The sequence below is a fragment of the Liolophura sinensis genome, chromosome 1, assembly GCF_032854445.1.
Source record: "Liolophura sinensis isolate JHLJ2023 chromosome 1, CUHK_Ljap_v2, whole genome shotgun sequence".
Taxonomy (NCBI): domain Eukaryota; kingdom Metazoa; phylum Mollusca; class Polyplacophora; order Chitonida; family Chitonidae; genus Liolophura; species Liolophura sinensis.
The window spans coordinates 19599762-19613009 of record NC_088295.1 but is presented as its reverse complement, the minus strand read 5'-3'; the positions used below and the strand labels follow the sequence as shown (position 1 = coordinate 19613009).

General features: G+C 40.1%; 1 protein-coding gene across 1 annotated transcript; it reads left to right on the top strand.

The window, feature by feature from the left end:
- Positions 1-7432, top strand: LOC135469335 (ankyrin-3-like). Its single transcript, XM_064747994.1, has 10 exons — positions 1-25; positions 511-1113; positions 1569-1718; positions 2778-2891; positions 3105-3242; positions 3646-3771; positions 4016-4092; positions 4787-4913; positions 5682-5896; positions 6325-7432. Exons 1-10 carry the CDS (start codon positions 1-3, stop codon positions 6862-6864), a joined length of 2115 nt encoding a protein of 704 aa, XP_064604064.1. The 3' UTR covers positions 6865-7432.
- The last annotated feature ends 5816 nt before the right edge of the window (positions 7433-13248 follow it).

Sequence of the window (13248 nt, the reverse complement as noted above, 5' to 3'; positions counted from 1 at the left end):
ATGGCGACAAACCGACGATGGGGAGGCATGTTTACATAAGAATTTCTTTGAATTGAATTTTCTGATTTACTTTACATGTAATTCACGGGGATTCTGTGTTACATTGTATCAATATTTTAATACTGTGAAGAAGATATCCCCAAATATAACTGGAAAACAGTTGTAGTTTGTAATCGAAGTTAACATGCGAAAAAGGTTATTCGGGGTTCAGTTTTCGACATCGTAGACATATCACCAGTTTTGTCAAGGTATAGAGAGGCTCGTGGCTAATTCACTGAGGTTTACTGTTCGTACTTGATGAGAGATAGACGTATTTAGACTTAGAAATTTCGATGACGGTACGCGCAGGTCTGTTTCATTAACAGTAAACTTTTTAGATTGTTTACATCATATTCCTGTATATATTTATACGGCTGCACGACATGATCTGGTTTGAAATTGCAGAACTAGAAATCGAAACGCAGTTTAATATATATTATATCATTCAAATTTTGCATTTTTACTTTCCAGACAATGGCCGGGCTGCATTCGAGAAAAGGGAAAAGAGGAGGAAGATAAGAGCTCTGCAGGATGCAATTGCAAAACATGATGTAGAAGCTGTAAAAGAAATTCTAAGTGATGACTTTGACGTAGATTTTCAGTACAGAGGACAAACAGCACTGCAGCTGGCTGTCAGAGAAGGCTGTTGTGATGTCTGTAAGCTGCTCATACAGAAAGGTGCAGATGTGAACAAGTGTGATGCAGAGCTGAATAACCTGCTCAATATGGCCTGCTGGAGAGGCTACAGTAACATCGCCCAGCTGCTCATTAACAATAATGCCGATCTCAATGCACGCAATGACTTCGGTGCCACATCTCTGAACACAAGTGTTTATAAAGGCTATGAAGACATATGTCAAATGCTTGTGGATGCAAACTGTGATCCTGATATCCCAAACACCAGGGGTTACTCCCCTTTGCACACAGCAGCTCGCCAGAACAGGACTGACATTGTTAAGTTGTTAATCAAAGCTGGGTGCGATGTAAACTACCTGAATGAAGACAGCAGGTCACCTCTTTGTACAGCAGCAGAGCTGGGACATGTTGATGTGGTATCTGCATTATTAGCTGCAGGTATGCACTGGAGTATACTTAAAAGAATGGGGTTAAAAATCAAAATGGGATTAGAAATTAACAACAAAAGTTTACCAATTTGCCAATGGAACCAGTGCCCTTTCTGATTTACTGGTCCCTCAGTTAAATGAAGGAAAACATCATCAAACTGTTCTTTGACTTATTATCTTCCAAATGTATAGCATCGAGCAGAGATCATATTCTAGATGATTGTTTGTAAATGTGTGTATGGCGATTGGTAACCAAATACAACAGTGATAATTCACGGGACACTTGGATAAGTGCTCTAACTTTGCTGACCCCAGTAACATCTGCTGACTAGTGTTAACTATCACTTCAAATTGCATGTTCTTAAGGCTTTCATATATACACATGTATTTGGTATGTTGTGTTATTCCATACATTGCAACAGTTCCACTGCGGAAAATACAACGTGTGTAATTACTTCCTTTTAGGGGCTGATTGTAACCTACAGGACAAGTATGGTGTATTTCCTCTGTACCAGGCCGCAGCAAGGAGCTCAACAGAGATTGTTAGATGTCTCCTGCAGACTGGTAAAGTTGATGTGAACCTATGCACAGGGAAAGGTGTGACAGCATTACTAGGTATGTAAGACATTTTGTTAACAGCTTATACAATTATTATCTGTATGTAGATTTGAACAGTTTACTAGTATATGAGTGGTATTTTACTCTGCCTTTCACAGTATAAAACTAAAGAAAAGATAGCAGCATTTCATTCTTGCTGTATGTGGTACAGCATGAAGCATGATTCAAGACACTACATGTACGTGTACTTTGTGCTCCTTACACAGTTCAAATTTCTGTAAGTGTACATCTCCAGAAGAATTTTAATAATAAGTAAAGATCAAATTCTCTCAGCACTGGCTGCCTCTTGAGTGTTGTTCAAGTGTTGATTGCAAAGAGGCAGTAGATGTGGCATTGCTTTACCACCCAACTGAAATGCTTGTCTTACTGGACCATTGAACACACGCTGTATAGAGGTAGTGGGTGCTGCAGGGCAAGACCACCCTGCTTATCTTTCAAACTGGACCATTTAACACACGAGGTGTTGATACAGTCCCAGACTAGGACAGTTAATTTTCATGTACCTGTGGTTTTCTCAGTGCCGTCCAGGGAAAAAATGTGGGGTGTGACATTTTATTGGAGATCACTTGTTTTCCACCAAGATGGCGTACTGATTTAGTTTGCTGTGGATGAATGTCTGTGGCAATTCCTCAGTGACTTGCCAAATGTCGGTGGTTTAAACTGTCTCTCCGGTTTTCTCCACAAACAACACTGATAAGTGTCAACCATCATAAGAGTGAATTTTTTAGTGTGGTGTGAAGTGCCAAGTCCCAAAGAGAAATAAATAAAAAGGTAATGGAATGCTGGTTATTGCATGTTTGAATGCTGGGTTAACTAAAATTAAAGGGGATTTGTTATGTATATGAGAAGTAAAGCTGGTTTCGATGGGACTGTTTTCATTTCCCTCCCACATAAACCATAGTACTGGCAAGTTGACAACTGTCATGTGCATGTAAGTGAATATTCGTTGTAAAACTGAAAATGTCAAACACAGAAGTAAATCGATTATGAGAAGACATATCTTGATTATATGATTTAACACAGAGGAGATATATTTGTATGTACTCTATATCACAGAATCCATCAGACAGAACAGTACGGGGGTAGCAAGCCTCTTATTGGAAGCTAGATGTGACCCCAACATATGTGACAGGACAAAACAGTCTCCCATTCATGCAGCTGTCCGACAAGGTAAGCTACTCTGTGAAAGAAGAAAACTGTGTCATCTATGGCATTCATGTGCAACTTACATATTTTCAATCTTCATAAACTCATATTATAGTTTTTCACCACATGTACATGTATGTTAGTTGCCATCCTTTGGCATCCTAAGCTGAGGAAATGTACATGTGACAGTTTGAGGTATTTTTTGGTTAAATCATGCACATGCCTATTATATTTCAGTGTCTCAGTATTTTGGGTCAGAGACGTACAATGCCACAGAGTTGGTGAAGAAGCTAATAGCCGCTGGCTGTGATGTCAATGTGGTGGACTCACAGGGCTGGTGTCCCATTTTCCAGAGCGCATTTGCTGGAGACATTGGTGAGTAATTCTCATTCCAGCAATGAGCACTCACTACTGATATTGCCAACATACTTCTCTTTGAGACATGAGCAGCTAGTACAATTTACTGCACTTGAAATTTAATGATTTGTCTGAAAAGTAGGCTCCTAAAGGGTTCTATATTTCAGTATGGATCCAGACATTACCCAGAAAAATGTTCCATGTCAGTGGGTACGACATTCACGCTATTACAGAAGGTCATTAATGTTAAGTACAATCCTCTTTTAAGTATGACAGTCACGACTAGGTTTGTCCTTGAGTGAATATTTCACATTACCAAGATCAGATGTGGGCAGCCAGAGATTATGGCATTGTTAGGGTTTGTTTTGGTTTATGACAAATTGACAGCATGTGCCATACAGGTGAATTCTTCTGTTTTCAGAACTGACAAAGTTGCTGGTAGAGACCGGTGCCAAGCTGACTGTCCTCACGGCCACGCAGGATTCTGTCCTCCACGCGGCCGTGTCTGCCAATCAGCCTGACATTGTTGATCTGCTCATTACAGCTGGTAATCCAATTTTTCTTGGATATGTTAATGAAGAAACCAAAAAGTTTATTGATCCAAGTTTCAACATGGTTCAGCAATAGATGTTACACCCTGTCATGCATTTGAACAAATTTGTTTGTATGTGAGAACTTCTGATAGGAATTTTCAAAATGTGACATATTTGTGAAATAATCTTTTGTTTTGGATGAATCTTAGATGACATATGCTGTGTAAAGAACAAAATAGTATTTTTTTGTTGTATCAGGCTGTAGCGTTAACACTGTGAACCTGCATGGTGAACATCCTCTCTATACGGCAGTCAAAACACGGGCGCATATCCAGGTTAGTTCACTTTGTGTGACATCAGTTCTCAAGCCACATCATATCAAAAACTTAGTACATGTTCTCTAAAATAAATTTTTCCTGTCCAATATTCACTCAAGAATATTTAACTTATTGCTAGTTGAAGGAAACCAAAGCAGCTTGTTGGATATCTTTCATTGATTTATTTATTTATTTGATTGGTGTTTTGCGCCGTACTCATGAATATTTCACTCATATGGCAACGGTCAGCATTATGATGGGAGGTGACTGGGCAGAGCCAGGGGGAAACCCATGACTATCGGCAGGTTGCTGACAGACCTTTCCACATACGGTCGGAGAGTAAGCCAGCACGAGGTGGACTTGAACTCAAAGCGACTGCATTTGTAAGAATCTCCTCATAGCACAGCATTGGCATGCTGAACCCCTCGGTCACAGAGGTCCCTATCTTTCATTGAGAGTTGGATTGTTACCTGAGCATTCTGTGCATTGATTCATTGTGATTCATCTAGAAGTGAAAATTGTTATAACATCTGGACAGCTTTGATGGACATATCACATTTGTTTATGATTGAACCATTTTTCTGACCTATATTTTATGTCTATCATTTGATGAGTTTTATGTTGCTGTTAATCGGTTCATTTGGGTTTGATGTAGATGAAATATGATGTTTGCTGCGTCTCAATCTTTGAAGATATTTGCTTTTACCACCAGATAATTGATTCTCTAATCAAGGCTGGCAGTGACTTAAATTTACAAGAGAATCAGCATCAGAATTCCCCTCTCCACGAGGCCTTAGTTCAGCACCACACAGAGGCAGCTCTCATGCTGCTGGAAGCTGGTGAGTCAGATTGATGTCAGTTGTTTTAATTCCTCAACCATTTTGCATGTTCCTCTGATTTATAAGTTGACAAACTCTGATTAACTTATTCCTTTTTCTCTAATAAATTTTCTAATATGAAATTAGATAACCTGGAAAGGGTAGTTATGTGTTCAACATGTATATGTGCATCAGTGTAAAAGTTTAGGCTGAAATTTGTTAGGTTTCAGAAAGTGAAGAAAGTTTAGAGGTTAGTATGATTATACATACCGATATACAGATTGGTTTTGACCCAACATGCATAAGTGTGCATGTAAATATGTTGGACAAACCTCCCGAGTGTGTATGGGTTTAAAGAGGCTGTACCAGATTTTGGCATAAAGTTCATATTCGCTAATCAAATCAGATTTCCTGTATGTACCACAAATAGCTCAAATTTCAGTAATTCCATGTATGAGATTGGTACTGGTGCTATTTATACTTTTGAAATGATTCTAAAATTTTGAAAAGTTACAGCGACGCTTTTTAAGATTCAGGAATTTACCAGATTGGAATGGTAACACATGCGCACACAAGGCTGATATTTGGTGAAACTGAATTATTTGAAATATTTTAAACAAACAGTAAAAATTGGATTGGATTTGGACTGACAGATTTTTTGCCAAAAATTTCCAGTATAGCCTCTTAAACAAAAAATGTACATCATGTTATTAAGAGATGAGGGGTTTTTCCAACGTGTCACATGGACATATACCGTATTGTTCTCTACCGATGTTATTCTTCCATTAGGTTGTGATGTCAAAGTGAGAAACTCCAAACACCAGGACCCTATGTACACAGCGTGTGAGAAGGGAAATGATGCTGTGGTCAGCTGGTATATAGCTTCACCCAGATGTTCCCTCAAGGCAGACAACTCTTACCCAGTAGCTCTACATGCTGCAGTCAGCTGTGGACAAGCCAGGATAGCAATAATGTTGATTGAGGCTGGCTGTGACATCAATCAGGTGAGCTCTGCTTTGCTGAGAGAGAACCTTACAGCTAAATAATTCACTGCAGAAGTCACCAAGTCTATGTTGAATAAGATAACTGATACCTATACCTGAGGAACTTCTTACCCATGAAGTCACTGTGAGTTCAAGCCCAGCTCATGCTGGCTTCCTGTACGGTGGTACACGGGAAGGTGTGCTCGCCACCAGGGGATGGTCGTGGGTTTCCTCCCACCATAATGCTAGTTGCTGTTGTATAAGTGAAATATTATTGAGTACTGCATAAAACACCAACCAAGTGAATAAATAAATATACCAATACCAGCTAGTTTGCTTCCAGTTTTTGTGGAATGTATCATCTGGAACTAAAATCAGAGATAAAAGAGAGTTATGCACAAACCTGACTTACAATGTGTAGATTTACTTCTGTAATTCCTTTATTTCAGTTTAATGAGCATGGCCTTACACCAATCCAGACTGCTGCCAAGGAAGATAACTTCTACATGGCTAAACTGTTGTTACAGTATGGCTGTAACCTTGGGGCTAACAGAGAAGTGGCAGGCCTCTTACCTTGCTGTTTTAGCTGTGATGACCCCCACCCTCACTTTGAGCTAGAACCATTGTTCTTTGCGATGAAGCATCGAAACATTGATATGTTAAAGCTATTCCTTAATTGCTACTTCTTCCTACCTTACGATTTGGTGCGAATCATTGGCACCATTCTTCAGTCAACCCCAGAGCTTTATTCGCACTACCCACTTTCTATGAGGAGAGAAATCCTGACACTGTTTGCCAGGGCTATTCGAGAGCCAAAGAAACTGCAGCAACTCTGCAGAGCTGTTATCTTACATTCTATTGGTTCATGCCCTAAGAAGAAGGTTCCCGTGTTACCAGTAGCTGCCAAAGTTAAAGATTTCATTCTCCAGAAGGATATTTTTGATCCTTTGAATGAGGAGGAAAGCAAAGATTCAACATCGTTTCAGTAGAATTTCTCACACTCAAGGTAGTTTGGAATTCCTGCGTTACAGTTCATGCCAAAGTATTTTGTGATGTTCATTTTTGTTTCGAAGTCATATAGTTTTTACAATTTACAGTATTTGATGTTGAGTAGATGTAGTTTTGTTAAGTGTTTAGTAGATGTATATAATAGATGCCAAACTGGATGAAGTTGCGTTTGTAAGTTTGTAAACAAAAATATATACAGAAAATAATCCTTTTGTACATGTAAGTGACTCTTTCAGTGTAGCTGACTCTTTACATCAGTCTGTTAACTGATTGAGTAAAGGGCTTTATGTACAGATAGGTGACAATTTGAACATTTCATTCAGGTCAGAAGTTAATATTTTTCAAAATATATATAACACTGGGATGATTTATTACAAGAACAGAACAAAGTTTGCAGTAGTGGTTGAGGGGTTGGATCATTTGCCTGGTAAGCTAGAAACCCTGGTTCAATCCTGAATCCGGTCGTATGTATGACTTTAAAATGGCCAATCTGTGAGTATAGTTTAAAGAGATTGGGCACCATGTCTAGTGTCTTGTGGGTAGCAGCAGTTTGACCTGCAGATGGTCGTGGGTTTCCCCCGGCCTCTGTCCGGTTTCCACCCGCCATAATGGGGCCGCTGTCGTATAAGTGAAATACTCTTGAGTACGACGTAAAACACCAATCAAATAAATAAATAAATAAATATTTCACATGGAGTACCAGTAATACAGCACTATGAACACTATGTTGTAGGTGACATTAAACCCCTAACAAAAAGTTATTTTTCTGTTTTGAGCTCACCTGTATGAAGTACAGACGTAGCTCATGTCATACCCTGAGCGCTGGCGTCGGCATTCCGTAACAAGGAAAGTGATGTTAAACCTGGAACTAGCACAATCTGTTATATTAGTACCAGGTTAAACAAAATGTTAGGGGTGGTATCTTAAGCAGAACTGCATGCATTGAGCTCAGGTTTTGCACACATGTAAAGCACAATAACACAAGGTGGATTTTCTATCATTGATTCGCTGTGTACATATTAAATACACTAAATTACAAAATTCATAACCTTGTGTTTTAAGATAATCAGTATCAAACAGAATATTAGGGCTGGTATCTTAAAAAGTACTGCATGTACTGACCTGAATTTTACATGCATATAAAGCACAGTGGCATGAGGGAGATGTCCCATGGCTGAAGCTCTGTGCATGTATTATTTACTGTGAATTACAACTTCAGAAATTTATATACCAAGCTGAAGTTTTGCCGTCAAGTGTTGTCTACATTCAAGCTCTTTGGTAGCCTTGCTACCAAATCTGAGTTTACATTTAGGAAACAGGTAATTTTTTGTGGGATATTTCACCTGTGTGTGTACATTTAACTTTCACCATGCAAGAAAATGTAGTTCTTAGTTACAAAAATTTCTGAGGTATAATTTCTAATGTAGGACACTGGCTCATGACAATTCATATCCATTACCTTATGCACAGTCAATCTAGTAATAATGGAGTTCACTTTTGATGTATTTAGTCCTAAATGTCCCAGATTGTCTCTTGAACTGCCATGTCCTCGGATAAGATAACAGTCTGCATGCAGATGAAGCAAGGATGAAGTTTTGTGGGCTGTAGTAGTTGTCTTGTACCCTCTTATTAGATGTGGAAGAATGTCACGCTCACACGTGCCATTACTCCCATACTGCATATGTATGAGTGTCACACACAAGCATACTCATCTCTGCTCTACTGCATATGTATGAGTGTCACACACAGACATACCCATCTGTGCTCTACTGCATATGTGGGAGTGTGGCATACAGACATACTCATCTCTAATGCGTATGTGTGAGTGTCACACACAGACATACTCATCTCTGCTCTACTGCATATGTGTGAGTGTCGCACACAGGCATACTTATCTCTACTCTACTGCATATGTGTGAGTGTTGCACACAGACATACTCATCTCTACTCTACTGCATATGTATGAGTGTCACACACAGACATCTCTACTCTACTGCATATGTATGAGTGTCGCACACAGACATACTCATCTCTACTTTACTGTATATGTGTGAGTGTCGCAAAAAGACATACTCATCCCTACTCTACTGTGTATGTACGAGTGTGGCATACAGACATACTCATCTCTACTCTACTGCATATGTATGAGTGGCACACACAGACATACTCATCTCTACTCATACTCATCTGAACTACTAAACACACCAATATGCCACTCCCTCCGACTAGTCAAGTTTGATTGTGATTTTTCAGTCTGTTGATGGATATAGATTACTTTTCAGAGCACATTTCCCTTCTAAGGCAGCATAAAGATGACTGGTACAAATGCAGTTTTGTGTCACCTTTTCGTGTATTGACATGTACCCAGAATGTTGCTTATTCAAATGTAGAATTTCAGATAGTTCATTGAGGCAACATGGTTTTTAAATAAATTTACAGGGTACCTGTTTTGCAAGTTTTCTTCAGGTGTTGGTAGCATTGTTTACATCTGCAAAAATTGAAGCATAGGAATGTTTGGTGCATGATATTAATTTGTTGTTGATGCTAAATTTATCCCATTTTTGTGTAACTTTGTTATATACCTTTTATGGACAGTTTACATGTTTGTTAAATTTGGTTATTAATAAATCTTCTGTTTGTTTGTACTACACCAATTTTTTGTCATATTGTTTTATTGGTTGGTAGCACTATTTACATCATTTATAGACTTGCCATGTATCTTGTGGCATCCAGCTGACAGTCCTTCACCCGTATAGGAACCATACTGCCATGTATCTTGTGGCACCCAGAAGACAGCCCTTCACCAGAATAGGAACCATACTGCGATGTATCTTGTGGCACCCAGCAGATAGCCCTTCACCCGTATAGGAACCACAGTGCACTGTATCTCTTTTGGTGCCCAGCAGAAAGCCCTTCACCAGAATAGGAACCATACTGCCATGTATCTTGTGGCATCCTGCAGAGAGTCCTTCACCAGAATAGGAACCATACTGCGATGTATCTTGTGGCACCCAGCAGGAAGCCCTTCACCAGAATAGGAACCGTACTGCCATGTACCTTGTGGCATCCTGCAGAGAGTCCTTCACCAGAATAGGAACCATACTGCGATGTATCTTGTGGCACCCAGAAGACAGCCCTTCACCAGAATAGGAACCATACTGCGATGTATCTTGTGGCACCCAGCAGACAGCCCTTCGCGAGAATAGGAACCATACTGCGATGTATCTTGTGGCACCCAGCAGACAGCCGTTCACCAGAATAGGAACCATACTGCGATGTATCTTGTGGCACCCAGAAGACAGCCCTTCACCAAAATAGGAACCATACTGTGATGTATCTTGTGGCACCCAGCAGAGAGCCCTTCACCAGAATAGGAACCATACTGCGATGTATCTTGTGGCACCCAGCAGACAGCCCTTCACCGGAATAGGAATCATACTGCGATGTATCTTGTGGCACCCAGAAGACAGCCCTTCACCAGAATAGGAACCATACTACAATGTATCTTTTGTGGCGGTCTGCAGAGAGTCCATCGCCACAATAGGAACTATACTGCAATGTATCCCTTGTGGTGCCCAGCAGACAGCCCTTCACCAGAATAGGAACCATACTGTGATGTATCTTGTGGCACCCAGAAGACAGCCCTTCACCAGTATAGGAACCATACTACAATGTATCTTTTGTGGCGGTCTGCAGAGAGTCCATCGCCACAATAGGAACTATACTGCAATGTATCCCTTGTGGTGCCCAGCAGACAGCCCTTCACCACAATAGGAACCATACTGTGATGTATCTTGTGGCACCCAGAAGACAGCCCTTCACCAGAATAGGAACCATACTGCCATGTATCTTGTGGTGTCCAGCGGACAACCCTTCACCAGAATAGGAACCATACTGCGATGTATCTTGTGGCGCCCTGCAGAGAGTCCTTCACCACAATAGGAACCATACTGCAATGTATCTCTTGTGGCATCCAGCAGACAGTCCCTCACAAGAACAGGAACCATACTACAATGTATCTTTTGTGGTGGTCTGCAGAGAGTCCATCGCCACAATAGGAACTATACTGCAATGTATCTTGTGGCACCCAGCAGACAGCCCCTTGCCAGAATAGGAACCATACTGCAATGTATCTCTTGTGGCGCCCAGCAGACTGTCCATCGCCAAAACAGAAACCATACTGCTCAGTTTCTCTTGTGGCACCCAGCAGAAGGTCCTTTGCAAGAATAGGGACCATACTGCACTGTATCTCTTTTTTTAGAGCAAAGTTTCATTGGAGTATTTGGTACTTGTTATCAGTTCCACTCCCTTTCGCCAGGCGTTGCAATGCTGCAAGACTCAATCATTAGCTTCTTGCACTGCTCTTGCTAAAACATTAGCATGTCTGCTTCAGATGTAGGGGATTTGAGTTCACGCCAGACTATACTGATCTCCACCCAGTGAGGTGTAGTACCATGACCTAGTGGGTCATTGTGTCTGTTAAAGGAATACAGAATTGATTCTGATTGGCTGGTGTTAGAGATAGGTAAGTCTGGGCTTTGCCTAGCCAAGCTGAATTTTAGGTGTGTCAGACTTATTAAAGGCAAAGAAAACAATGAAAGATCATTAAACATTGTCCAAGAAAATAGTTCGATTTATTTTTGAAAGACTTTTTGAATGGAGTAAAATGGTTTTAAAACTTCACATTCTATTTTGATGTGTAGTGAAGCAGAAACCATTTTTTACTTGAAACAACTCATTTCTAGGTCCAATCGGCAATTGTACTCATCTATCTATATGTTTTGCCAAGTTAAGTGGCAAAAACCTAATGTTACCTTACTGGTCCCGGCACCAGAAAAGGCCACCGGAGAATCCAAACTTTCAAATGCATTTTACCAGGTTGAAAAAATTCTAAGAATAAATCAAACTAAATTTTCTGGATAGTGTTTCATGGTCTTTCATCTAACATATACTTCACATTAGTGACTTCTTGGACTTCAAGGCATGACCAAGGTGGCACAGTGTAAGCTAGAAAACCCTATCTCCACTGTCAGCCAATCCCACTAAAGTTAGGGGCCATGCAGGTCACTGTTAGCCCCTTTCAAATGAGGTTCATTGCAACAATTAATCAATTAGACAATGCTGCTGAGAGAGTATCCAACCATGTAATCACAGAGAAAATGGGAGTGGGAGTCTTCACTAACACTTTACAGTCCCATTGAAACTGGTGATGAGAATGATCACTTAGACTTAATCACAGAGAAAATGGCAGTGGGAGTCTTCACTAACACTTTATAGTCCCATTGAAACTGGTGATGAGAATTATCACTTAGACTTAATCACAGAGAAAATGGCAGTGGGAGTCTTCACTAACACTTTACAGTCCCATTGAAACTGGTGATGAGAATTATCACTTAGACTTAATCACAGGGAAAATGGGAATGGGAGTCTTCACTAACACTTTACAGTCCCATTGAAACTGGTGATGAGAATGATCACTTAGACTTAATCACAGAGAAAATGGCAGTGGGAGTCTTCACTAACACTTTATAGTCCCATTGAAACTGGTGATGAGAATTATCACTTAGACTTAATCACAGAGAAAATGGCAGTGGGAGTCTTCACTAACACTTTACAGTCCCCATTGAAACTGGTGATGAGAATTATCACTTAGACTTAATCACAGAGAAAATGGCAGTGGGAGTCTTCACTAACACTTTATAGTCCCATTGAAACTGGTGATGAGAATTATCACTTAGACTTAATCACAGAGAAAATGGCAGTGGGAGTCTTCACTAACACTTTATAGTCCCACTGAAACTGGTGATGAGAATTATCACTTAGACTTAATCACAGAGAAAATGGCAGTGGGAGTCTTCACTAACACTTTATAGTCCCATTGAAACTGGTGATGAGAATTATCACTTAGACTTAATCACAGAGAAAATGGGAGTGGGAGTCTTCACTAACACTTTACAGTCCCATTGAAACTGGTGATGAGAATTATCACTTAGACTTAATCACAGAGAAAATGGCAGTGGGAGTCTTCACTAACACTTTATAGTCCCACTGAAACTGGTGATGAAAATTATCACTTAGACTTAATCACAGAGAAAATGGCAGTGGGAGTCTTCACTAACACTTTACAGTCCCACTGAAACTGGTGATGAGAATTATCACTTAGACTTAATCACAGAGAAAATGGGAGTGGGAGTCTTCACTAACACTTTACAGTCCCATTGAAACTGGTGATGAGAATGATCACTTAGACTTAATCACAGAGAAAATGGTGCTGTAAGTTTTCACAAAATTTTAATCTCAGAGAAACAGATGCTGAGAGTTTTCAATAACACTTAGTCCCAGAGAAAATGAGATGAAGTGACTTC

Excerpts from the sequence above, each read along its gene's own strand:
- LOC135469335 (XM_064747994.1), top strand. The coding sequence starts at position 1 with ATGGCGACAAACCGACGATGGGGAG. Across the intron at positions 26-510 it reads GACAAACCGACGATGGGGAG|ACAATGGCCGGGCTGCATTC; the intron begins GCATGTTTACAT and ends TTTACTTTCCAG. Across the intron at positions 5,897-6,324 it reads CTGGCTGTGACATCAATCAG|TTTAATGAGCATGGCCTTAC; the intron begins GTGAGCTCTGCT and ends CCTTTATTTCAG.